This window comes from Cottoperca gobio, chromosome 9, assembly GCF_900634415.1.
Source record: "Cottoperca gobio chromosome 9, fCotGob3.1, whole genome shotgun sequence".
NCBI classification, from domain to species: Eukaryota; Metazoa; Chordata; class Actinopteri; order Perciformes; family Bovichtidae; genus Cottoperca; species Cottoperca gobio.
This window is the reverse complement of record NC_041363.1, coordinates 10,963,874-10,991,654: the sequence shown is the minus strand read 5'-3', so window position 1 is coordinate 10,991,654 and position 27,781 is coordinate 10,963,874. Positions and strand designations below refer to the sequence as shown.

Below are 27,781 nucleotides of genomic sequence, written 5' to 3'. Positions count from 1 at the left end.
ATAACAAAGGTTTCCAAAACACTGCTGACTCACAATTTTAGTAACATGATACTGAAACTAAAATGAGATTTAACATACCGCAGGTGTCAAACGAAACTGAACAATGACAAATCTAAATGCAGGAAAATCATGTTTTTACAACTTCCCAAATTAAACATGTGTAATAATTATTATAACTCTGAGTGTTTCAGTATGGTGGCCCTCTCCTCCCTTCGTTGGTAGAGGAATATTTCCTGTGGTGAAAAAAATAAATATTAGTTAAGAATCTTCACAGTTACAAACAAAACAGGATGAAAAGGATACATGATGCTTCATTTTAGATTCATGTACAGAATATATAGAGAATAAATAGTAAGATATATACAGTATGAGCAGTATGAACATGAGCAGCATCTGCCAAAATATAAAGTGCAGGAATAAGTACAAGTATAGACAGCAGTATAAATATGAATACACTACAGCAATGGTTCTCAATGGGGGCGGTAGTGCCCCCCAGGGGGATTTCAGAGAATGTTCGGGCACTGGAAGCAATATTTTAGAAAGGGGGGCGTTCATCTGTTTGTGGGGGGCGTTTGCTTTATAGCAGGTATGGGGAACTTCCGGCCTGCGAGACCATTTGATCTGGCACTCGAGGTAATTCATAAACACATGCAAAAAATCAACAACAAAATAATAAATCCAAATCTAGTCAGCAATAGATTAAAACAGGGCGGCTGACTGTTTTTCCTGGCCAAGGTCAGGGTCCTTGAACACAACACGAGCGGAACGTGTCATCACGTGGTCATGTCATGTAAAAAAAAAATATTAAACGAGACTGTCATTGACATCACAAACACAGCATGGCGAGTGTAACAAAGAGAAAGGTGGATGCAGAATGTCGCACTTTCCAGGAGAAATGGACGAACGACTATTTCTTTGTGGTAGTAAAAGGCCAGTGTGCCTAGTCTGTGCGACGCGCTTGCGGGTGATAAAAAAGGCTCTCGAGCGTCATTACAGCGCGAAACATGCCAAACTGCATGAGCTGAGAGGACAAGTGCGTTTGGATAAAGTTGACGCTCTTCGGCAGAGTTTGGCCCATCAAGCAGCTCTCTCCAGAGCGTGACATTAAAACATGGAAAGATAAAACAAAAATATACAAGGATGAAAAAGCATGAAAGAAAGATGAAATGAATGGGCTGTGTCTTAAATGTTTTAGCAGAGGTTATGAGTTAAATAAATAGTATGGTCCTCGAAGGATTTTGTAAAAATTTAAATGGCCCCTGATAGGAACAAGGTCCCCCCCAACTGTTTTATAGGATCTGCTATGTTGTTAAATCTGAGATTTGAAAAAAAGAGCGATAAAGTCCTGCTTCAAAAACATCAACATCGACCCCCCCCCCCCCTGCTGCCATATATGAAAAATGGTCAGAGTCAAAATTCGTCCAACTTTTCATTGTATCGTATCGGAAAAGTGAACTTATACAGATACGCATGTCTAACCTATTGATAGAGTATCACTTACTTATACAAAATGTATCAGACGAATACCCAACGAATGCATAACGTATACAAAAATATGGCGTCTACAAAATATCGGCAATACGCTGGTGTACGTTGATATAAGGTAAGGCATAAGTAGTATACGTTAAGAGCACGCAGTGTTACGCTGGGGTGCGTTGTTGAACGCTGATGTTTTGAGCATGTTCATAAGTTATGCAGATGTTACACATAAGTTACGTTACGTTAGACATACGTGAATACAGAATACGTACGTGAATAGTTACCTACGTAAATACAGTACGTGAATACCTACATGAATACAGTACGTGAATACGTTAGATGTACGTTAGATATAGGCTACGTCGGCTGACGGTGAACCCTACAGCCAATTTATTGATAACGAGTGGATAACCTATTCGTAACCTATGTTAAACTTATCCCTGACGACGGAGTAGCTTATTAAATGTGTTTCTACAGTACAGCTAGCGTTTTGGGAGCTTATTGGGGTTTGAATATAGTATATAGGGTCCCTGTGAGTAGCTCATCCTCACTTCTTCACAGCACGTCTTGATGAATACATCAACACATCATCAACCCAGCATCAGAGAGCATGGAGGATGCTGAGAGGCTGCGGCAAGAGTAAATTCTAGCCATTCTCCAGCATCAGCATGACGTGAACCAAATGGCACTTTTCCAGCTCCGTTGGCCAGACGCTCTGATACGTTTTGTATAAGTAAGTGATACGCTATCAATCAAATCAAATCAAATCAAATTTATTTGTATAGCCCAATATCACAAATTATACATTTGTCTCAGTGTGCTTTACAGACTGTACAGGTTACAACATCCTCTGTCCTTAGACCCTCGCATCGCACAAGGAAAAACTTCCTAAAAGAAACCCCAAAATTAAAGGGGAAAAAATGGAAGAAACCTCAGGGAGAGCAACTGAGGAGGGATCCCTCTCCTAGGACGGACAGACGTGCAATAGATGTCGTGTGTACAGGATAAACAACATAGTACAAATACAATATTTGACAGAAATTATGTTGTGTTGGAAAAAAAAAGAAATAGAAAGTTTGGATGAATCCAGGAAAATGTCAATAAGGCTTCCCGGTGTCCAGCAGGACCAGGGCAGCAGGCGCTGTCACGATTCATGATCCTGACGTAAACTTTATCAGTGGCAACCTGCCACATGAGAGACAGACACTCCGGGGATGATACCCCGGATGGTGAGTTAGTAACATACATTTACATAAATGCATACAGATAGAGAGGGAGAAGAAGAGAGAGGGAGAAAAGGAAGAGAGCAGGGAGGTGTCCCCCGGCAGTCTAAGCCTATAGCAGCATAACTAGGGGCTGATCCAGGGCAAACCTGAGCCAGCCCTAACTATAAGCTTTATCAAAAAGGAAAGTCTTTAGCCTACTCTTAAATGTGGAGAGTGTGTCTGCCTCCCGAACACAACCTGGAAGCTGGTTCCACTGGAAAGGAGCTTGATAGCTGAAGGCTCTGGCTCCCATTGTACTCTTAGAGACTCTAGGAACCACAAGTAACCCTGCAGTCTGGGAGCGTAATGCTCTAGTTGGTTTATAAGGTACTATGAGATCTTTAAGATATGCTGGAGCCTGACCTTTAATTGATTTGTAAGTCAGGAGAAGGATTTTGAATTCTATTCTGTATTTTACCGGGAGCCAGTGCAGAGCAGCTAATACAGGAGTAATATGATCCCATTTCCTTGTTCTAGTCAATACACGTGCCGCTGCATTTTGGATCAACTGAAGAGTCTTAACCGACTTTTTTGGACAACCTGATAACAATGAGTTGCAGTAATCCAGCCTTGAAGTAACAAATGCATGGACTAGTTTTTCTGCATCATTTTGAGACAGGATGTGTCTTATTTTTGCAATGTTACGTAGATGAAAGAAGGCAGTCCTTGAGATTTGTTTTATGTGGGAGTTAAACGACAGATCTTGATCAAAGATGACGCCAAGATTCCTTACAGTGGTGCTGGAGGCCAAGTTAATGCCATCCAGAGCTTCTATGTCATTAGAAAATGCGTTTCGGAGGCGTTTAGGGCCAAGTATAATAACTTCAGTTTTGTCTGTGTTTAACATCAAAAAGTTGCTAGACATCCAAGTTTTTATGTCCTTAAGGCATGCTTGAAGTTTAGCCAATTGATTGGTTTCATCTGGTTTAATTGATAGATATAATTGGGTATCATCCGCATAACAATGAAAGTTTATAGAGTGGTTCCTTATAATATTGCCCAAAGGAAGCATATATAAGGTGAATAGAATCGGTCCAAGTACAGCACCCTGCGGAACTCCAAGACTGACTTTGGCTGTCATGGAGGATTTATCGTTAACAAGTACAAATTGAGATCGCTCAGATAAATAGGACTTGAACCAGCTTAGTGCGGTTCCTTTTATGCCAACACAATGTTCCAGTCTCTGTAGTAGAATGTCATGATCAACAGTGTCGAAAGCAGCACTGAGGTCTAACAAGACAAGAACAGAGACGAGTCCTTTGTCTGAAGCCAATAGAAGGTCATTGGTAACTTTCACCAGTGCCGTCTCTGTGCTATGATGAACTCTAAATCCAGATTGAAAAACCTCAAATAAACTATTATTATGTAAAAAGTCACAATCAATAGGTTTGACATACGTATACTAATTCATTATGTATATGTGTGGAAAAGTTGGACGTATTTGGACTCTGACAAATTTTGAGCTAGTTTTCATATACGCCGGCATACGTTTCTGGCATATCGTCTGCGTCCTTCAAACGATCACAATTTACCCTTAATTTATATCAACGTATTGCCGATATTTCGTATACGCCAGCATACGTTTCTGCCATACGAATATGTGTGACAGGTAGCGATGTGTCCTTTCGTGTCGAGGCTTCGAAGCGTGTGTCGAGTAATCGCAGAATATTTTTGTGAAGTGCGTATCAAGGCTTGTGTTGATGACGTATGTGATGATGTCCTCGCGAACTTGCCGTACCACGTGACTGATTCAGGAACAGGTTCGCGGGTTTGGCGTGTGATTCAAAATATAAAGGGGAGCGAACCGCAATTGAGCCCCCTCATAATCAACACTTTATATAACCGCGAATGTGTGGGTTGTTGTTGTCGTAGTATGCATGGTTGCTGATGAGTTGTTGGTATTGCGTTTGTATTGGATCATTATGGAGCCAGCCAACTAGCAAAACAATTGTTATGCACGGCAGCATCATCTTCCTTGTGAGCAAGTAAAGATACCACATCTAAATCTGTTGAAAAGATAATGTACATCCAACGTGTACAGTACACATCCCTGGTGGCGCAGCTCGTAGAGCATGGGACCCACATTTCAATTGCTTGCAGCAGAGGCCAGGGGTTTGAAACAGACCTGCTGCTATTTGCTGCATGTCATTCCCCTTCTCTCTGACCAATCTTAAACTGCACTATCATTTAAGGCGTAAAAAGCCCACAATTTTTTCCAGACACTCTCTTCTCAATAACACGTAATAACATCAATCTTTATTTTTAAATAGAACATTATATTCAGTCTTATATGTGTGCGTCAAAGAATCTTCAGGGCATAGATACTTTACATCCACTGCAGCCTTGCACTTCGCCGGTTTTACATTTATTGTCCACATGATGGCGCAGTAGAGCAAATGAAGCACCATGAAGCTTCGGCACATGTGCAAACCAATTGGATGGAAAGCTTCAATGCTTCATGAAGCTTCATCTCGCCATCACTAGTGACAGGGCCTTAACTCTTTGGTCGGGACTTACACTCGGGCTGGTCGTAGTAGCAGAGCTAACATTTGCATCACTGGTGCTGGATTCAGACTGTGTGCGTTTAAAAAATGCGGATATTTTTGCCTGAGTTTTTGAATGTTGAGGTTGACGTCGCTCCATTTATAAATATTTTGTTGGATATTTTACTTTTTTGCACGTTGTAGTTCTCTCCTCTTTTCCTCCGCTATGTCTCTGACTGGAGGTGTGCGCCCGTACGTGTGTGTCGGGAGCGGAGCCCCGCCCTTTGCGAAACAGCAGAGGAAAGAATGTGAATGCGCAAAGCAGCAACGCAGTAGACAGGGAAACGTGCACATAAATTAGATAAATAACATAAGCGTTTAAATTATTTAATAAAAGAGAACCTGTTCAATGTGAAAAGTGAGTTGTGATTTGGCACTATATATATTTAAAAAAAAAGTTTGAATCTCAAACTTCTTACCATTGCATTTGACACTTCTGAATGAAATGGCTTTGTTTGCTCCCTGGGTACATGGCGTATCAGGGAAATTGAAGGTAAAAACAACAACAAAATGTTTTAATAATATAATATTTATTATTATTTAGAAATTCTATTATTTAACTTCAATCTCAGAGTACTTGAGTTTTTATAATAACATAATATCTAATGATAAGAAAAATAATATAAGAATTTAAATACAAAATGTATATAATCAATTTGTAATATAAATAATAAATACTAAGAATAGTAATCATAATAATACAAACAGAATAATAATCAACATTAAAATTAAGGGGAGACAATTAGTCTACATTTTATTTGACGGGGGTCGGTAAGGCACCGGGATAATGGATAGGGGGGTGCTGGCCGAAAAAAGGTTGAGATCCACTGCACTACAGGAAGATATATACACAGTGAGGACTAGGGCTGAACGATTTGGAAAAAATATCTTATTGCAATTATTTTGACTGATGTTGTAATTGCGACATGATTTAAGATATTGATCATTTTTGCATCATTATTCTAATTCTTATTGAAAAACATATGAAATAATACTGCTGTGATTTTTCTGCAGGGATCTGTACCAAACTAAGATTTGTTTCTGTGTGTTGTTCTAAAGTGTGGACTCCCTTCCAGTTCATCAATATCAACTTTGTACTTGTTCAGGTATGCACTTCATTTCACTGGCATCTTCTCAAACAAAAGATGAATCACATAGTGACGCACTTGTTATGTTTTTCTGTAATCGTAATGTAGTAGTATAGTACTGTACTGTAGTAAACATTGATTATGATTGAGACACTCTTTTAAATATTGGAATAATGTACATTTGAAATTGATGCTGAAGTGTTCCCTTCTGGTTACTTCTTGTGGTTTTTGTCTGTACACGGTACAGCTCCACCCCTGAGCTGAAGACAGTAGGAAATGAGAAGAGACATGCAATTTACATTTAGAACTTTATTATATTTTTAACAGTGTACAAATAACGTTACCTGATTAAAACGTGTGAAAATAAGATAATAATATGCTTTGTTGTGTGTATAACATATTTTACTGGAAAAAACAAATACTGAATAAAGCCTAAACAAGTTTTTAAGATATGGCACAATTACACTTCGAGGAATGTCTTGATTTTTTACAATTAAAATAGAAATAAATAAAAGACATATGACACTTGAGGCTACGTGTTTTTCAATTAGATAAAAATAAAGGAATGTACAGAACTTTCTAGATTAAAGCAGAAGTGTCCTCAGCCTCCTCTCAGGCGGAGCATCAGGTCGATGGTACTCAGCGAGCAGACGTTGTAGTCTGAAAGTTTCCCCTGATTCATCTCTCTGCCTTGGTGAATGAGCCTCTGCTGGTTCGCCGTGATCCCCTCTCTGCACTCGACCCTGCTGCTGAAGTTGCTCACCGTCTCGTCGGGTTTGATGTCGTATGTGCTCATCTTCCCCTTTTCGTTTCTGAGGAACACCTGGATGGTGACCGGCTGGGTCACCAGCAGGGACACCATGGCGCCGGAGTGCAAGCCGTAGGAGCTGAGGGACATGGAGTCGTCGGTGAGAGGAGTGCTCAGGCCGTTCACAAAGATCAGCCTCTGGGTCTCACATTGAACTCCTAGTTCCTTCTGGATGCGGATTTTCAGAGAGCCCACTGTGTCCTGTGGTTGCACCCTCAGGGTGTGGGACGTCCCGTTTAGCATCTTGATGTTTATATCCATGATAGAAGTGGCCTGAAAGATAATTTCATACATTAACATTTAAACACAAAAAAATATATATTTACATTATTTAAGAAGTCTAATAAAAAACATTTCCAATTAAGTATCACGTTGTATTTCTTTGTCTGGATAAAGAGAGCTTCTTACCTTGTGATATCTTTAGCAAATTCCTTCGAAAAACTTGAAGTCTTTTTGGCTGTGACAGGAACACAAACGATGCTCTGGCGCAGTTGTCGGATGGTTCAGCTCACCACAGTTTATATACAGTCTGCCCCAGCTGATGAACACCTCCCCTTCTCTTAAGATTCGTTTCCCCTTCCATGTCTCATAACTTTCGGTTTCTATTCTCCCAACATTACGCTGCATTGTTTTGATCGTTATCATTACTGCTTTAGGGCAGTGGTTCACAAGCTTTTTCTTTTAGGGATACCTTTATATCATTAAATAAACTGACAACCCCTGATTAACGTTAAGTGACATATGTTATGGATATGTCATATTGTATTCAATGCAAAACAATAACAGTGCTGAACAACTGATAAACTGTACAATTAACCCAAAAAGTGATTGCAATAACTTTGTTTAAAATTTGTGATTTGGATGAGTTTTAAAGTTAAGAAGATTATTTCCTGTGAAGATTGCATCAGAGATGCATCTCATCAGATAAAATGTGTCAAAACAAGTTATTTTTAGCCACTTATACTGAAAACAAACCAATGTGTTCTATGGAAACAAAACAGAAAGAGAGAAAATATTGCGATTTTTATTAAATAAAGTTAAACACAAGAATGAAAACAGGACAAATGAAGATCATAATGTAAATCCCAAATTAAAGCAAAGTACTGCCATTACACTGAATGTCCTCATAACAAAGGTTTCCAAAACACTGCTGACTCAGAATTTTAATAACATGATACTGAAACTAAAATGAGATTTAACCGCAGGTGTCAAACGAAACTGAACAATGACAAATCTAAATGCAGGAAAATCATGTTTTTACAACTTCCCAAATTAAACATGTGTAATAATTATTATAACTCTGAGTGTTTCAGTATGGTGGCCCTCTCCTCCCTCGTTGGTAGAGGAATATTTCCTGTGGTGAAAAAAATAAATATTAGTTAAGAATCTTCACAGTTACAAACAAAACAGGATGAAAAGGATACATAATGCTTCATTTTAGATTCATGTACAGAATATATAGAGAATAAATAGTAAGATATATACAGTATGAGCAGTATGAACATGAGCAGCGTCTGCCAAAATATAAAGTGCAGGAATAAGTACAAGTATAGACAGCAGTATAAATATGAATACACTTCAGCAGTGGTTCTCCATGGGGGTGTGCCCCCCAGGGGGATTTCAGAGAATGTTCGGGCACTGGAAGCAATATTTTAGAAAGTTCATGTGTTTGTGGGGGGCGTTTGCTTTATAGCAGGTTTGGGGAACTTCCGGCCCGTGAGACCATTTGATCTGGCACTCGAGGTAATTCATAAACACATGCAAAAAATCAACAACAACAAAAATAAATCCAAAATATAGTCAGCAATAGATTAAAACGGGCGACTGACTGTTTTTCCTGGCCACGGTCAGGGTCCTTGAACACAACACGAGGTCACGTCACGAGTCATTGACATCACGAACGCAGCATGGCGAGTGTAACAAAGAGAAAGGTGGATGCGGAATGTTGCACTTTCCAGGAGAAATGGACGAACGATTATTTCTTTGTGGAAGTAAAAGGCCAGTGTGCCTAGTTTGTGCGGACGCGCTGGCGGTGATAAAAAAGGCTCTCGACCGCCATTACAGCGCGAAACATGCCAAACTGTACGAGCTGAAAAGACAAGTGAGTTTGGATAAAGTTAACGCTCTTCAGTGAAGTTTGGCCCAACAAGCAGTTCTGCTTGGCTTGGTTCTTGCAGGCTGCTGGGTGACAAGCTTGAGTGCTCTGGGGTGGACCATCACCTCACCAGCTGGATCCTGGACTAACTCACCAACCGTCCACAGTACGCGAGGACCCGGGAGTGTCACTCTGACACGATTGTCTGCAGCACGGGGGCCCCCCCAAGGAACGGTTCTGGCACCGTTTCTCTTCACCCACAGCACAGCAAAGTGCCACCTGCAGAAGTTCTCTGACGATTCTGCTATTGTCGGCCTCATCTCTGATGGGGATGACGAGAGCTGACACAGGCCTTTGCCCTCTGGTGCCAGAGGAACCACCTCCTGCTCAACGCAGGGAAGACCAGGGAAGAGCTGGTGGTGGACTTCAGGAGGCGCTATCATTCCCCCCCAACACCAGTGAACGTCCTGGGTACGGACATTGCGATTGTAAAATCTTACAAGTACCTGGGCGTTCACCTGAACAATAAACTGGACTGGTCAGATAACTCTGCTGCTCTGTACAAGAAGGGACAGAGCAGCTTTATCTGCTAAGGAGACTGAGGTATTTTGGAGTGCAGGGACCTTCTTTGACTCTGTGGTGGCATCTGCTATTTTTTTATGGAGTGGTCTGCTGGGGCAGCAGCATCGCAGCTGCTGAACAGATCGGTTAAGAAGGCCAGCTCTGTCCTGGGGAGCCCTCTGGACACTGTGGAGGTGGTGGGAGACAGGAGAATGACAGCCAAGCTGTCATCTCTATTGGACAACATGTCCCACCCCCTCCAGGACACTTTGTCCGCACTGTGCATCTCCTTCAGTGACAGGCTGCTTCACCCGCGGTGTCTGACGGAGCGATACCGTAGGTCCTTTCTTCCTGCAGCGGTCAGACTGTACAATCACCACGGCCCCTGGTAGACCTCCACACCAAGAACAGTCTATTCCAACACTGTGTGCAATTATCAATGCCTGTGCAATATTCACTTTTGCTGTCAAATGGCTGTCAAGTGCAATATTCTCTTTTATAACTTCATGTGTGACTGTACTTATTATATTACTGTTACTGTATTTTTACTCTCTCTTTGCTGTAACAATGTAAATTTCCCCGTCGTGGGACAATTAAAGGATTTCTGATTCTGATAAATATGTATGAGAAGAGCATAAAGTCCAGGTAAGTGTATGTACAGTAATACGTCAGCAACCAGTGAGGCATTGTGCAATTATATTAATTTATCGTCTTAATAATGCACAACAAATAATAAAACCAACACAGATGTTTAACATTAAATGTACTCAGGTTTTTTCTTACCTGGTGGTGCCACAAAATATTCTTCAACTGTCTTTTTGGAGAGATGAAGCAGTTCTTCAGCACAGTCCCCATCCGTCACTGCATCGTCCCTCAGGTTTAATGCCCTGAATGTGCAAGAACAAACTATAACCACATTCATACAATATGCTTCACAAGAGTTTAACATGTAGTTACAGTTGTTAGAACTGTGAGGAAGATGCACACATGCAATTACACTCTTTTTCACTACTGCCTGTTCCATACCTTTCCTCCAGAACTGAATCCATTGGTTCGACCCCTGATGTGTCAACAACATGCAGCTGATCTGCAAATCGTATAGCTTTCTCCAAACAGGCCAGTCCCTCTTTGGTGCGGAAATCAACCAAGGCCAGTCGCTCCAGTTTGTCCACCAGGTCAGCAGGGATATGGGCAGGCTGTAAAATGAATGGTGTGTTTGCTTAGAAACGCATGTGTGACACATTCTTTCCACCATCCCTAAAGCAACCATGGAATAAAGTCATTACATCTATTAATAACTTCTAATCAGAAAACACTCATGACTCATGCCTCATAATTTGATCCTTTGGTAATCTCTGCAGTTTGTTTTGTCGATCATTGTGTGATCACTGTCCTTCAATATAAGGGCTGCAACTAACAATTATTTTTTATTATCGTCAGATAACAGGGTAAATGTCCATCCCAGTTTTTTTAAAGTCCCAGGTGGTGTCTTTAGATGTCTTGTTTTGTCAGTTCAAAACCCAAAGATATTTAGATTCAATATTATTATTATTATTATTATTATTATTATTATTATTATTATTATTATTATTATTATTATTAAACAGAGAAAACCTGTTTCAATGTACATATGGGCCATACCTGTCAACCCTCTCGTTTTTCCCGGGATCATCCCGTATTTTTCCTTCTATCCCGCTGTTCCTCCCGTTTAAATATGTTCCCGTAATCATCACGTATTTTTAACCTTTCAAAAATAAAAATAGGCCTAATTTAAAAAAGTGTACAATAGTAAAGTGGCCTCCGGTAGAGCAGGTGGCAGAATTGTGTTCAACTTTAGCTGAAAAACGTTATCCGCCAATAAACACACAGAAGAAGAAAACAGGAACAATAACACAGAAGAAGAAGAGACATATGATGAGAGTCACAGTGAACGGGAGATAGATGGAGACGCGTTTGTACCTGCCAAACAAGTTAAAACGTTATGCAAGTACCTGGCCAAATGATATAAATATTATTTAATAAAAAGCAGAGTCGGGCAAACTCGTGTGCCATTCAGATGTTAGCTTTGCACACGGCAGAAAAATCGTCCAAGCACAAGCACGCCCAAGAGGCACACACATACACTGTCAATGACTTCATGTGTGACAAGAACTGTCGATGCTTTGCGCCAAAGATAATGTAGCCTTCAGCTTCTGCTGTGATTTCAGTCACAGTGTAGTGGACATGTTTCCCGACTCTGACATCGCAAGGAAGTCCTCGTCGGGGAAAACAAAAGCCACACAACATCCATCAAATAAATTGATGATAATAACTAATAAATAAAATACATACATCTTATAAACATGTATGTACAAGTAATACACTCCTGAATGTATATACCCGTCCTTTATGTGTTTACATTTACATTATATGGGCTGGTGGCTGAGAGATGTGCAGGTACACGGAGTCCGCCCTTATTTTGAAATTCCAATGTTGACAGGTATGATATGGGCACCTGACTATTGTTTAAGACAAGGCTTTCAAGTAATTATCTAAAATCTAACATGCACTTCAAGGCATTAGGTCACCAAGAATGACCTAATGCAAGTACTGTATTGTGTTCACATTCAACCAGTCATGAGGATATTACCGGGGGAAGTTGGTGATCTGGTACTGGTTCCCATGTTGCAACCTCTGGTACCTTAGAAGAGACACCCAGGTTAAGACCATAGACTGTATGGTTAACATTAAGTCAATGTTCTACATATGCTACTGATTGAACAGAGTGCAAATCAAATACAAATCCTTGAACTTTAAATATACCTTGGAGTTATGTGGCCGAGAGCTCGACAAACGCGTTACATTTGTGATGTGGCTCTGCAGGCATCGGTTTGTGTTTCTGTGGATGTGCTCCACGTTTGTTATCGAGTATCCATCGTTAGTTAACAAGTGAAATGATTTCAATGACACGCCACGACATGCGCGTTTCGCAGCGAGACTAAACACTAACATTTTAAAGACAATTAGGTTGCCAGCTATGCCCGGGTTGTATAAAGAAAACGTGTAACATTTTCTAAGTGGTTAATAACTCATCAGGAAGGTCAGTGCTGGGGTCTAAAACTAGCATGACTGTAGCTAACGACTTGCCGTAGCTAACGTTAGCCCAGGGGAGGTGGGACGAGGGGAAGCGAGAGGTTCAATTCCACTCACTTCTTTCTTCGCCTGAATAGTTTTAGTTGAAATGCAGAGGTGGCGTCCTAAATGTGGAGGAATATTGCTGTATTCGACATTCATTCAAGTACGAAATCTTAGAAATACACATATAATTGTGAAACCGGCAATTCCTGTGTGGAATGCTGCCGTTGACCCATGTGTATTTATACAATAGCAATTATTATTGTACACAGTCTGATTAATTTTATATCTGATTCGGCACAATCAGGCTCCAGAGCGCCCGGATAGCTCAGTCGGTAGAGCATCAGACTTTTAATCTGAGGGTCCAGGGTTCAAGTCCCTGTTCGGGCGGTAGTATTTTTGTTCGGAATTCTTGCAGCTACTTCATTTACTTGATTCCCTAAGCAGGTATATATCCTATGGATCCACCTATCTCTGTGTTGTCAACAGCCCGCAGGTCCCTGCCGAAAGACTGATTGCTCTTGCTGGCAGAAATAACGAAAAAAACAACAACCATATTTAACAAATGTTTATTTGTATTTTTTTTCCACACACAAGCTTTTATTACACAATTTTTTCTAACTTCATGTGTTTTTGAAAAGTGTTATGTGAAAATTAAACACTATTAATTAACACTTATTTATGTGTATAGCTGTATAGTGTTAATTTATATTGTTGGAGTTTTGAACAGAGGCTCCGCTCTGAAGCTGCAGTACCACTAGCAGCCACCCAAATAAATCATTTAAAATCATAAAACGATCTTAACAAATAGGATGTTTAGGGAAAATGAGGAACGCTTCACGAATTTGCGTGTCATCCTTGCGCAGGGGCCATGCTAATCTTCTCTGTATCGTTCCAATTTTAGTATATGTGCTATCGAAATAACACAATAGTTCCTTGAACCTGGGGGGTAATTATAGGTGTCTGACCCAGAACCATCTTCTATCACGGTACGACACGTATAAGCTGAAAGGGAGAAATACACTGGGTTTAAATGGCTACATTTGCGCAGAGAAGACAGTTTGCTGAGGTCTCAGTGCTGTACTGTGAGCCCGGTACTTAAAATGACACCCCAGAACCTGGTCTGACCCACTTCAGGTCCAGTCTGCCTTGCTGAGGAACTCCTAGGGCTGATGGGAACTATATGCAAAGAGCTTCTACGTCACACAGCCAGGATTGGTCAGTTACTCACAGCTCCTCCCCCTCCCCCTGAAGACACACAGACACAAGAGGGAGACTGGGGAGGGAGAGAGACGGGTGGGGGGGGGGGGGGGAGAGAGACGGGTGGGGGGGGAGCAACATATGATCTGTTCTTCTGTACGTCTCGTCATCGACACCTTTCGTGCACATAACCAATTCTATTGTCTTCAATGAACGAGGTCCTTTTTGCGCTACTACACCACCTACTGACATGGAAGAGTATTTCTTGTAACTACATTGCTGGCACAGATGCGCAACTATGGCAAATTATTTGCAGTAACTACATTAATTTTCTTTTGGACTAATTCAGTGAAATTGGATCATTTCCCACGGCACACCTAATGATCTCTCACGTCAGGTGAGAGATTTTTAACCACTGTGCTCTAAACTATCGATTGACACTTCATTTGAGTCAATGCCATCTCTACAACCTTCAATAGCCAATGAGTGTCAACTTGATAAGGAAGTGCCAAATAAAGCACACAAGTATTACAAAAAATGTGATTATACTTCACTTACTGTGTCATTACTACTAACAGGGTATATAACAGTTATTTATGAGCAATACAAATAATATTTGATCAATAAATATTACAATATCTCCAAATTGCACAGTCTCTTGTTGGCAGAAATAACTAAAAACAGAATAACTATATTTCTTAACAAATGTTGATTTAGTGTTTTTAGAATTGTTTTTCATAGAGGAGCTTTTATTACACGCTTTACCAGTAGAGTTGTGTTTTCTAACTTCATCTATTTTTCTATACATAAAAAAAAGGTCACATGTAAACAAGAAAGTTAAGGTAAGGTAAAAAGGGTGAGTGTGTATTACTTGTTGCAACACCGGCATCTGTGAAGCTGCGTCCCAGCGGCAGCTCTTTCCTGCTCCACCCTCGGGCCATATGCCGGTGAGGTTTGCTCTGTAGAGGCTGTTTCAAGGGAGCAGTGGTTGGAGGACATTAACAAACTAAAATAATAATGCTTTTGCACCCCCCCAGAGGCATGGACACTGGAAACTTATTGATTTATATAGTTGTATAGTGTTAATTTATATTTTAAAGAGATAAAGAGTTTAAAACAGAGTGAGAGAGGGACCGCTCTGAAGCTGCAGTACCACCAGCAGCCACGGCGGCGCTGTTTCACCCAAATACAAAATAAATCATTTAAAATCATAAAACGATCTTAACAAATAGGATGTTTAGGGAAAATGAGGAACGCTTCACGAATTTGCGTGTCATCCTTGCGCAGGGGCCATGCTAATCTTCTCTGTATCGTTCCAATTTTAGTATATGTGCTATCGAAATAACACAATAGTTCCTTGAACCTGGGGGGTATTTATAGGTGTCTGACCCAGAACCATCTTCTATCAGGGTACGACACGTATAAGCTGAAAGGGAGAAATACACTGGGTTTAAATGGCTTCATATGGGCAGAGAAGACCGTTTGCTGAGGTCTCAGTGCTGTACTGTGAGCCCGGTACTTAAAGTGACACCCCAGAACCTGGTCTGACCCACTTCAGGTCCAGTCTGCCTTGCTGAGGAACTCCTAGGGCTGATGGGAACTATATGCAAAGAGCTTCTACGTCAGACAGCCAGGATTGGTCGGCTGAAGACGAGAGAACAAAAGATCTACTCACAGCTCCTCCCCGCCCGCCATTCCTTCCAGAGGCACTTTGACCCCCCCCCCCTGAGGACACACAGACACAGAGGGAGACGGGTGGGGGGAGGACACAGAGAGGGAGACGGGTGGGGGGAGGGCACACAGAGACCCGCACGCTGCAACATATGATCCGTTCTTCCACTCAGACGGTCACAGCAACAACAAACTCCTCTGCTCCACGCAGACGGTTGATTTCAGCTCGAGGCGGCGGCTGGCTGCAGCGTGGACTCCTGAAGCTGCTGACTGGGTTCCGCTGTTAAATCAAGCCTGAGGTGTTAAATCAAGCCTGGGTGAATACACGACCAGAAACAAGCATGCAAACAGAAGTTGTGTGTGAAGAAATCAACCCGGAGCAGAATAAGAGGAAACAACACGTATACAGCTGAAGCTTTAGGTCTTTTTTTTAACACTTCCATTATTGTTTTTTTAGCATATATAGACACTACATAAGACAGTACACACACTTCCACATCCAAGACATAACTAAATGAAGTACATTAAAAGTCGCACAAATAACATAATTAAATTAAATTAACTACACAAACATGTGGGTAGGCTATGTAAGGAGATGCACAAACATGTAGGCAGATATGAAAGGCTTCAATCCTTCTCCCAGCATAGGAACATTAATCATCTCCAAGTTGTTGACCCAGAGTGCCCTCTAGATCCGCATGATCCAGATCGTTAAGCAACGGGCCCCATACTTTTTAAAATAGTTCTTGTTTTCCTTTAATTGAATAGGTTATTTTCTCTAATGAGACACATGCAGACAATTCTTTTAGCCATTTACTAATACTTGGACTGTTTACATTTTTCCATGAAAGTGCTATCATGCGTTTTGCCTGTAGCAGACATACATTTTAAAAGATTTGTTCTTTCTTCCTTATGTTGTGTTCTTTTGGGTAACACCCTAACAAATAAAGCCTGGGCTCCATGCTTAACTGCAATGATAAATCTCTTCTATCATACATTTAACCTCCTCCCAAAACGTTCTTATCTTGGTACACTCCCAAACACAATGGAAGAACGTTCCCTTGGATTGTCCACATTTAAAACATAAGTCTAGGGATATTACCATTAAATGTGTTTAGCTTTTCTGGAGTAATATATGTACGCATTAGCCAGTTATATTGTAAGAGCTTAAGACGGGTATTCGCTGTTTGTGATTGCGCTTTCTTGCAGGCACCTTCCCACTCATCAATTGAAAGGTCTTCTTGCAAATCCTCCCTCGCTTCGGAGGACTCAGGGGACGCAGATATAAAGTTATAAGTTATAAGTTATAAAGTGCAGAAATTAAGTTTTCCCCCCTACAGTCCTTTAACATTATTTTCTCTAATGGTGAGTATGGAGGTATAGATAATAATTGTTTTTGGTTTGCTCCAATAAAGCTTCTAATTTGTAAAAATGTTTCTGTGGAATGTTGTGTTTACTTGCAAGCTCCTCAAACGACATCCGTTTATCATCATTGAGCCTATATAGATCAAGAGCTATATAGATCCTGAATTTTAAAACGTGAGAGAGAAAGGGGCTCGCCCAAGTACTTCCTCACTTCATGCCAGACTAATCATGTTCCTAGTAATAGGGTTAGTGTTTTTTTTTGTAAGTTTCTTAAGACTAGTTGAGTACAAATACATGGGAAGAGGTAACTCTAAAAATTGGGACTCCATCTCTCTCCAGGCAGGGAGGTTATCGTTTGCAAAATAAAACATAGTCGTCCTTAACTGAGTTGCCCAGTAGTACCAGAGAGGATTAGGACACGCAAGGCCCCCTCTATCATAGGGCATGTACAGGGGGGTTAGGCGCAAGAGGGCTCGTTTGTTGTTCCACAAAAAATGTTCCTTAACTTTGAAAATAAGTTTGGAGGAGGAGGCAGGGGGATGTTTTGGAATAGATACAGCAACTTGGGGAGTATGTTCATTTTTAATATATTAATTCTCCCAATTAAAGAGATGGACATCTATCAGGCTTCCATCTATCAATTGTGCTGGTAATTGACTCCATAATAGGATGGTAATTAGAATTCACCACATCTGTTATATTGGGCACTATTTTTACACCCAAATATGTAAAATTATCTGCAACTTTAAACTGGGAGACTGTTGCAGTCGGATTACTTCTCTCTTTGGAATTTAATAACATTATGGAGGATTTGGAATGATTAATTTTGTAACTGGAAAATTCACCAAATTTTCCTATCACTTCTAATAATACTGGAATTGATCTCTCCAACTCCCTGAGAAACACAATGACGTCATCAGCATATAAAGCTGTGGTCCTTTGACCTATAGTTATACCAGAGATCTTTGGATGAGACCGAACAGCTATGGCCAGCGGTTCTATTGCCATTATAAACAAAAGTGGTGATAGAGGACACCCCTTGTTTCGAGGTTGTATTATTTGTAAGTATTTCTGCAACAGGTTCAGTGTACAACAATTTAACCCATTTACAAAACATTTACCACATCCAAAGCGTTAATTGTTTAATGCGCCATGTTAATATCTTTCCAGGCTTCTCTCCTTGGTCGTAAAATGTTTGTTTGAGTCTTAGTAGACTTGCCACGGCTTTAGAAGCTGATAGTTCATTATACTGTGACCTCAGTACTAGCAGTTCTTGTTGTACTTTGGGGCAGGGTTTCTGAAAGGCCTCACTCTCCAGGGTTTTTATTTTCGATTCGAACATTGTCATTTTCTGACGAGCTTTTTTGGATTTGGAGCTTGTGTAGTTAATAATTTGGCCTCTAATAAATGCTTTAAAAGCTTCACATCTTATAGATGCTGATGTTTCCGATGTATTTCTCAAAATATAAATCAATTTGTTTGCCAAGATACGTGACAAAATCTGAGTGTTGCAACCATTTTTGTTGAATCGCCATTTAGGAGGATCTCTCGTCAGCCTTGAGTCGACATAAAGCAGTGAGTTTGGTGCATGGTCCGAAATAAGGATTCCATCATAAGTGCCGTCATGAATTTTAGAAGCCAAATTTGCTGATATCAAAAAGTAATCAATACGGGAATAAGATCGGTAATAAAACTTTCATAATATTAAGTAATACTTCCCTGCTTCTGGTGTGTGATTTATCTATGCCTCCTGACCGATCCTTTGTTGGATCCAATACACAATTAAAATCCCCTGCTATGATGTAATTACCAGTAAATGTTGAAAGCGTATAAAACAGGTCCCTGAAAAACTTTGGATCATCGTTATTGGGGGCATATATGTTAACTAGATTCAGGTTTTCTGTTAGTAGAGTACCCTGTACAATTAAGTATCTACCAGCCTTGTCCTTGATTATATTTGTTACCTGAAATGGTACCGATTTGTGAATTAACGTCATAACACCCCTAGCCTGAGTAGAAAATGTTGCTGAATACACACATCCCGTCCACTTCCTCCTAATTCTAATATAATCCTTTGGCAGTAAATGTGTTTCTTGCAAAAAAACTATTTTAGATTGCAGACTTTTAACTCTATTCATAACCCGTTTGATTTTTTAAAGTTTTTGCAAGCCTCTGCAATTCCAGGAAGTAAATTTAACCTCCACACCCTGCGACATGACCTTTGACACAGATTACCCACATGTACATAAAAATAAAAAATACACTTAAAAAACATAACACGGATGTTCCAAACCCCATCCAACCCTGTGAACCTTTAACCCCTTCCCCGAATGCCTCCACCCTAACGGGCAGCCCCTCTCCTCCTCATGTTGACACTTCCTCTTATAGCTGACAGTCACTGTACTCATACAGCACGTGCTTCAGCTCGACTATACTTCTATTCCTAACCTTTGGTTTACATTACTAACCACCATGTAATCATAAGAAGTCCCACCAAAAGTAGTTCCACCATACTTAACTAATGGACAGTGATCTCAGGAGGAGCCAACATATGTTATGCAGTAACATTCCAGATTATAAAAGTGCCAACATAAATAAGCGTTCATTCTTCAATTTCTAAACTGAAGGCTCCACATACCCTTGTCATAAAACGGCACTTACCCGTTTTGTTAAACAACCATTGCAGGGCTTAACACAAATGTAGCTGAATAGCTAGTTATCAGAGATACATTTAACTTAAATCACCAATCCCCCTAAGAGCTGGCATCAGTAGTACTTATTAACTCAACCTTATTTAAAGCTATTGCTTTCAAGCTTGTAACTTAAATACGCCATGCAAAGTGGGTGAGATACTGAGAAGTATGGTGTAAACATATTAAATTAGCGGTGCCAAATCTAACACGTCTAACACATTTCTCGAGGAAAGCACAAGCATCCCCTCTTTCTGCATCTTCTGGCAAATTCACCACTCTCAAATTAGATAACCTGGATCTTGCCTCCAAGTCTTCAACCGATAGTTGCGAGCCCCCATAACCGGAAGTCGAGCTTTAGGTATTTTAACAAGCTTTACCCTTCAAAACTAACAGGATTTAAGAATATAATAAAACAGAAAGGAAGAAATATGTATTTGTGCATGTGCAAAACCTTAAAAACCCATAAAAAAAGGGTAAATTAAAACACATCACACCCAGACAGGACACATTAAAACACATTTATATAAAAACACAGTACACAATAGAACAGGGGTGGCAGAAATGTTACTATGTTACTGCAAAGAGCCACATCACACACAGTCAGGTGAAATGGCGCTGAAGATTTGAAGCCTTGAAATGGGCTAATGATGTCTGGCAAAATGGCTTGCAATTGCGTTCTATAAAGAAATATGAACTCTCCCCCTCTACTAAAAGCGCCCTATGTTCGTCTTCATATTTTCGCTTAGCTGTGCATTTTTCCCTGCCATGTTAGGATCGATCAGGCATTTTTGTGATTGGCTCTTGGGCCCCATCAAAATTAGAAGCGCTGTCATGCTCTCATACTGACACCACACAAACACACAAACACACAAAAAAATTCTGAAGAGCCGCGTCGAGAGCCGCGGGTTGGCCACCCCTGCAGATAGAATAAAGGCCACATTATCAGGACTGAAGAGACAAAAGTGAGTGCTATTCTAACTCATATACAGTCAAACTACCAGTGTTCCTGAAAACATTACATTTCAGAATCAAGAAATCTTCTTAAAACAATCAGGACTGTTTTTTTATTCAAGTGTATTTATACACATGAATAAAAAACTCAAATGATTTGGTTTCTTCCTGCTACTTCCTGTTTTCATAAAATAAAACTGCCAAAGCAGTTTCACAAACACACCACCAGGTGTCAGCCTATGACCAGTGTGTGGAGTGAGTTGTCGCTGTGGTCTGACTGCAGAACATACAAGCACGTAACAATATCTAAATGTTTTTAATGCACATTTGTTTAATGTTTAACAATAATTAATCCACGAAACATGCAGTTATAACCCCAAACCATAGTCCATTAAAATAAAATCTCACAATTTACATTTGTTTTGCATAAAGAGTTCTCACCTCGACACTTTTAGGTGTCCACTCCGACCCTTGACTCAGAAGCTGGGGTCAATAGATAGATACTTTATTGATCCCGAGGGAAATGTAGGCATCCAGTATCTTAAAAGACATGACATTGCACATCTCTCCTCTCCCCCCCCCCCCTCTCTTAACGTGTGGACGGCCCACCTGCGGTTTTGAGATCACAATCACAACAGCAGGTACACACAGCACCTCAAACTAGCAAGCACAATCAAAATCATAACATTGAGCCAACTCACTGATGAAGCCTCATCATAATCCTGTAATCAGTTATAATCCAACAAAAACTCTCCTGTTTCAATGCCAAAGGTCCAATAGATCCATTCCAGTAAAAATATATTGATAGTCACATCATAAATGTCCATGAACAGCTGTTGAAATTTGAAGTCAGCTGATCGATGTGTGTGATTTACCGTTTATACTCTACTATATATACTATAACTTTATTTCCCATGCATGCAGCTGTGATACCATGATGCCAAAATGGAGACCAGACTCTAAGCCAGTGTTTTTCAACCTTTTTTGAGCCAAGGCACATTGTTTACATTTTATATATTAAAATGAAAAAAGACAGTTTGCTGAATCAAACCATTAAATTATAGCCATTTGGATTAAATGTTTATGAAGAATTGGTCAAAGTACAATATCGAGCAGTTTATTGCTCTCGCTCTATACAAAGTGGGGATTTTAGATAATTTATTCTTTCATTAGGACAGAGTTCTAATATACATATATATACACACACACATCAAATAAACTGACTCTTTGCAGAGCACCAAGGTGAGCGTGTCACGGTCCCATCTGTATCCCTAGTGTTTTCCCTCTCTGTGTGTCTCTGTGTGTCTGTGTGGGCACGTCCGAAGACTTCAGCAGCTGATCTCATTCAACCCATCAACTCCAATCTGCTCACCTGTCGACAATCAACTCATCCCAGCACAGTTTATCTACCCCGGTCTTCCAGCCACTCATCGCCAGATTGTTGTTTCTACTACCCCGGATCACTGCATAACTTGTCTCTCAACTCCTGCCTACCTGCCTGCTGTACCATTATTCTCTCACCATCTGCCTACTGGAGAGTATTGCATTAATAAACTATTTAAACTTACTCCGTTTCCAGAGTCTAGTGTTCTGCGCCTGGGTCTCCTCTGGACGTACCCATAACAGAGCGACTGGAAAACTCATACATAGACCTCGTCACTGAGATGAATTCAACACCAGGACCATCAGAACATCGGCACCTCTGTTGTTTCCCCGACTCGGACTGCAAGGAATCTGGGTGTGACACTGGACGACCAACTGTCCTTCAGTGCCAACATCGCGGCAACAACCCGCTCCTGCAGACACTCTGTACAACATCAGGAGGATACGTCCCCTACCTACAGAAAGGCGACGCAGGTTCTTGTCATCTCACGCCTTGACTACTTCAACTTCCTCCTCGCTGGACTGCCTGCATGTGCCATCCGACCTCTATAGCTCATCCAGAATGCGGCAGCCTGACTGGTCTTCAATCTACCGAAGTTCTCCCACACTAAAACACTTCTCCGCTCCCTTCACTGGCCCGAATCTGCTTCTAGACTCTGGTGCTCGCCTACCGTGCAGTGAATGGATCAGCCCCTTCCTACAAACAACTGTTCTTTGTATGTTGCACTTATATTGGCTTGGCTTATTTGTAGCCAATAGTTGAATTTGTATTCTATTGTTTCTGTATATTGCACTTTTGTTTGGCTTATTTGAAGCTATTGTTCTGCACTTAAAGTATTGTACCTATTCAAAGCTATAACTAGCTAGCTACAGTATATCTCAAAAGTGAGTACACCCTTTAGATTTTTGCAAATATTCTGTTATATCCTTTCAGGGGATAACATTATCCTACTGAAACTTTGATATAACTTAAAGTAGTCAGTGTGCTGCTTGAATAACAGTATAGATTTATTGTCCTTTGAAAATTACTCAGTACACAGCTGTTAATGTCTAAACAGCTGGCAACAAAAGTGAGTACACCCCATAGTGAACATGTCTAAATTGTGCCCAAAGTGTCAATATTTTGTGTGACCACCATTGTTATCTAGCACTGCTTTAACCCTCCTGGGCATGGAATTCACCAGAGCTGCACAGGTTGCTTCTGGAATCTTCCACTCCTCCACGACGACATCACGGAGCGCACGGATGTTGGACACCTTGCACTCCTCCACCTTCCTCTTGAGGATTCCCCACATGTGGCTCAATTGGGTTTAGGTCTGGAGACATACTTGGCCAGTCCATCACCTTAACCTTCAGCTTCTTCAGCAAGGCCGTTGTCATCTTGGAGGTGTGTTTAGGGTCATTATCATGTTGGAAAACTGCCCTACGGCCCAGTTTCCGAAGAGAGGGGATCATGCTCTGCTGCAGGATGTCACAGTATATATTGGAATTTATGTGTCCCTCAATGAAATGCAGCTCCCCAGTGCCGGCAGCACTCATGCAGCCCCAGACCATGATGCTGCCACCACCATGCTTGACTGTAGGCAAAACACATTTGTCTTGGTACTCCTCACCAGGGTGCCGCCACACACGCCGGACACCATCTGACCCAAACAGGTTTATTTTGGTCTCATCAGACCACAGGACATGGTTCCAGTAACTCATGTTCTTGGATTCATTGTCTTCAGCAAACTGTTTGCGGGCTTTCTTATGCATCGGTTTCAGAAGGGGCTTCTGTCTGGGGCGACGGCCATACAAACCGATTTGATGCAGTGTGCGGCGTATGGTCTGGGCACTGACAGGCTGACATCCCACTTCTGCAACCTCTGCAGCAATGCTGGAAGCACTCGCACGTCTATTTTTGGAAACCAACCTCTGGATATGACGCTGAGCACGTGAACTCAACTTCTTTGGTCGACCCTGGCGAGGCCTGTTCCGAGTGGAACCTGTCCTGGAAAACCGCTGTATGATCTTAGCCACTGTGCTGCAACTCATTTTCATGGTGTTGGCAATCTTCTTATAGCCAAGGCCATCTTTGTGAAGCGCAATAATCCTTTTTTTCAGCCGCTCAGAGAGTTCCTTGCCATGAGGTGCCATGTTGTCCAGCATTCAGAGAGAATTGTGCCCAAAACACCAGATTTAACAGCCCTGCTTATCATTTACACCTGAATCCTTGTAACACTAACGAGTCACATGACACCAGGGCGGGAAAACAACATCATTGGGCACAATTAGGACATGTTCACTATGGGGTGTACTCACTTTTGTTGCCAGCTGTTTAGACATTAACAGCTGTGTACTGAGTAATTTTCAAAGGACAATAAATCTATACTGTTATTCAAGCAGCACACTGACTACTTTAAGTTATATCAAAGTTTCAGTAGGATAATGTTATCCCCTGAAAGGATATAACAGAATATTTGCAAAAATCTAAAGGGTGTACTCACTTTTGAGATATACTGTATCTAGCCATCTTTAACAGGCTTGACTTTGGATACATGGAATGTGGTGTGAACCCTCATGGAAGGCGGTAGACGAAGATGGACCGCAGCAGGATTGATGACCCTCGAGACTGGGAATGGACCCACAAAACGGGGAGCCAACTTCTTGGATTCTACTCTGAGGGGTAGATCCCTTGTAGATAACCAGACCCGTTGCCCCGGAGTGTACAGGGGGCAGGAATGCGACGTCAGTTGGTGGATCGTTGATAACGTTCTAAAGAGCGCAGGAGTATGAGACGAGCCTGTCTCCATGTGCGTCGACACCGACCTACGAACGCCTGCACAGCGGGAACGCTGGCCTCACGTTCCTGCTCTGGGAAGAGTGGTGGCTGGTAACCCCGAGAGCACTGGAAGGGTGAGAGACCAGTGGCAGAGCTGGGAAGGGTGTTGTGGGCATACTCTATCCACAAGAGTTGCTTAGACCAGGAGGAGGGGTTGCGGGAAGCGAGGCAGCGTGGCACTGTCTCCAACTCTTGGTTCATTCTTTCTGCCTGACCATTGGATTGGGGGTGAAAACTGGATGACAGACTGACAGTGGCCCCCAGCAGCCTGCAAAACTCAGACCAAAAGCGAGAGGTGAATTTTGGACCACGGTCAGAGACCACATCACAGGGCAGACCATGAAGTCAGAATGCCTGTTTGAGCATAATCTCTGCTGTTTCTTTGGCAGTAGGCAATTTGGTAAGTGGAATGAATTGAGCAGACTTGGAAAATCGATCAACGACAGTGAGTATGACTGTGTTACCGTCAGAGAGTGGTAGGCCAGTGACGAAATCCAATGAGATGTGGGACCAAGGACAAGCTGAAACTGGCAAGGGATGGAGAAGTCCGGAGGGGGCCTGGTGAGAGGTCTTGTTTTGAGAGCAGACCGGACAGGCAGCGACAAATCCTGTGTCCGCCTCCATGGAAGACCACCAGAAGCGTTGACGAAGCAGCGCTAGGGTGCGTCTCACCCCAGGGTGACAAGCCAGGCGAGACGAATGACCCCACTGGAGGACCTGAGCACGGAGACTGGCAGGAACAAACAAACTGTCATCTGGACAAGCACTGGGAGCAGGCTGTTCAGCGTGGGAGCGCTTTACCTTGTCCTCCACGTCCCAAGTTACTGCACCGATGACACATGCAGAAGGAAGGATACCTTCCGGACTGGATGGAAAACTCTCCGACTGGAATTGACGGGAAAGGGCGTCGGGTTTCACATTCTTTGAACCAGGTCTGTAGGAAAGTGAAAAGTCAAAACTGTTAAAGAAGAGAGCCCACCTTGCTTGACGAGAGTTCAGCCGCCTGGCTGAACGGATGTACTCCAGGTTTTTGTGGTCTGTCCAGACCACAAATGGCTGCTCTATTCCCTCCAACCAGTGTCTTCACTCCTCCAGTGCCAGTTTCACCATCTTCATGTCCAGCTCTGGCTGGACATGAAGATGGTCAGATAATTCCTGCAGCCAAGGAGTCATTGATGTACCTCTCCATGGCCTTGGTCTCAGGAGCTGATAGCGAGAAGAGTCAACCTCTGAGAGGAGAAGTACCTGGACGCAGGTCAATAGTGCAGTCATAGATTCGATGTGGTGGCAAGGCGGTGGCCCGGGTCTTATTAAACACCTCCTTAAGATCCAGATAATCCTTGGGAACTCCAGATCTGGAAACTCAGAGGTGACAGGCAGACTAGGAGTAGATGGGGTTGCAGACTTAAAACAGACAGCATGACAATGAGCACTCTACTGTAATATAGTTCCTGAAGACCAGTCTATGTGTGGATTATGTCATTTTTAATCTCTGTATTTACCCTGTTGTTTTATTTCAATTATCCTAAAAGAGCTATAAGAGCAAGAAACAGGTGGATCAGAAGGTTTCAGCTCAGGTTCAGCCTGTCCAGACCAAAAGGCCATCTCTGCTGAAAAGGATCAGTCTGTTCTGCTGCTGTCCCTACGAGACTGAAAACAACGACAAGACATAAAGCAACTACAAAGAGACACAAGAAACCTTAAAAAATAAATTAACTTCATGTTAGTATTGTGTGTGTGTGTGTGTGTGTGTGTGTGTGTGTGTGTGTGTGTGTGTGTGTGTACTGACATTGATAATCCATTTAGTGGGTAATCTGGTGCTTTTGATCATATCACATGATCTTCATCAGCAGACAAAGTTTATAACTATTACTAGGACTCCTGTGAAGAAATATTTTATATTATTACAACTGTGTTATATTATATTGTCATTCACTATGTGTTTACAGTTATGGATGCTTCAAAAGAAGAGTTTAAGTTGTTGACAACTATCGAATCAAATCAAGTTTATTTATAAAGCACATTTAAAAAACAACCAAAGTAGACCAAAGTGCTGTACAATAAAATAGCATAAATAAAATAACATATCATAACATGGTGACAGCAAATAAAAACAGTAGAGATAACATACCAATACTATATATATATATATATATTTTTTTTTTATATTGTTTGGTTGAAAATAATTTTCATCTACTTGTGACAAGTGACAAAGTCCACAAATTGTTTGTGAGTGTGATAATATTTAACATGATGTGTTACTATGCTGAGTGAGGAACCAGAAGCCACCCACCCACACAAGCCAAGAAAGAATCCGTTGTATGTTGTGATTCACAGGGCGGATACATACATTATTTTTTATTTTATTTTAACATTCAGAGATTGGCAGAGGTCTGTGCTCTCTGAGTTCCCTTCTAGTAAATGTATGTATTTATTTCATCATTTATGTACTCAAGTCATTTTTCCTCCCCCATAGCTAATATGAAAACAACTTATTCATGTTCATCTTGTGGGGGACATGGATGTCTGTACCAAATTTCACAACAATCCACCCAATAGTTGTGGTGATGCAGTATGAGGATCACCAACGTCAAGATCCATCTCCTGGGGACCATGAATGTCTGAACAAAATTCCACGGCAAGACGTGGACCCACAATACCATCTCTGGTCATCTCTTGATGTTTATCAACGCTCTCCCTTCATGACACATTTCTGACTCTCTAACCTAATTTTGATTCAATTG

At 41.4% G+C, this 27,781-nt stretch overlaps 2 protein-coding genes and 3 non-coding genes across 5 annotated transcripts; 1 reads left to right on the top strand and 4 right to left on the bottom strand.

Annotated features, from left to right (window-relative positions):
* Nucleotides 1–6,669: 6,669 nt before the first annotated feature.
* On the bottom strand, nucleotides 6,670–7,683 carry LOC115013477 (polyubiquitin-B-like). The gene is made up of 2 exons (XM_029439816.1): nucleotides 7,592–7,683; nucleotides 6,670–7,456 (listed from the first exon to the last, which is right to left on the bottom strand). Exon 2 carries the CDS (start codon nucleotides 7,442–7,444, stop codon nucleotides 6,977–6,979), a length of 468 nt encoding a protein of 155 aa, XP_029295676.1. The 5' UTR covers nucleotides 7,445–7,456; nucleotides 7,592–7,683; the 3' UTR covers nucleotides 6,670–6,976.
* Nucleotides 7,684–8,185: 502 nt separating this feature from the next.
* On the bottom strand, nucleotides 8,186–13,000 carry gatc (glutamyl-tRNA amidotransferase subunit C). The gene is made up of 5 exons (XM_029439961.1): nucleotides 12,642–13,000; nucleotides 12,469–12,519; nucleotides 10,866–11,035; nucleotides 10,623–10,726; nucleotides 8,186–8,537 (listed from the first exon to the last, which is right to left on the bottom strand). The coding sequence occupies exons 1-5, from the start codon at nucleotides 12,828–12,830 to the stop codon at nucleotides 8,476–8,478; spliced, it is 576 nt and encodes a 191-aa protein (XP_029295821.1). The 5' UTR covers nucleotides 12,831–13,000; the 3' UTR covers nucleotides 8,186–8,475.
* A 270-nt stretch (nucleotides 13,001–13,270) lies between these two features.
* On the top strand, nucleotides 13,271–13,343 carry trnak-uuu (transfer RNA lysine (anticodon UUU)). The gene has a single exon. It is a non-coding gene; the product is annotated as a tRNA-Lys (tRNA).
* Nucleotides 13,344–13,774: 431 nt separating this feature from the next.
* On the bottom strand, nucleotides 13,775–13,880 carry LOC115014177 (U6 spliceosomal RNA). The gene has a single exon (XR_003832872.1). It is a non-coding gene; the product is annotated as a U6 spliceosomal RNA (small nuclear RNA).
* Nucleotides 13,881–15,395: 1,515 nt separating this feature from the next.
* Nucleotides 15,396–15,501, bottom strand: LOC115014176 (U6 spliceosomal RNA). The gene has a single exon (XR_003832871.1). It is a non-coding gene; the product is annotated as a U6 spliceosomal RNA (small nuclear RNA).
* Between the last annotated feature and the right edge of the window lie 12,280 nt (nucleotides 15,502–27,781).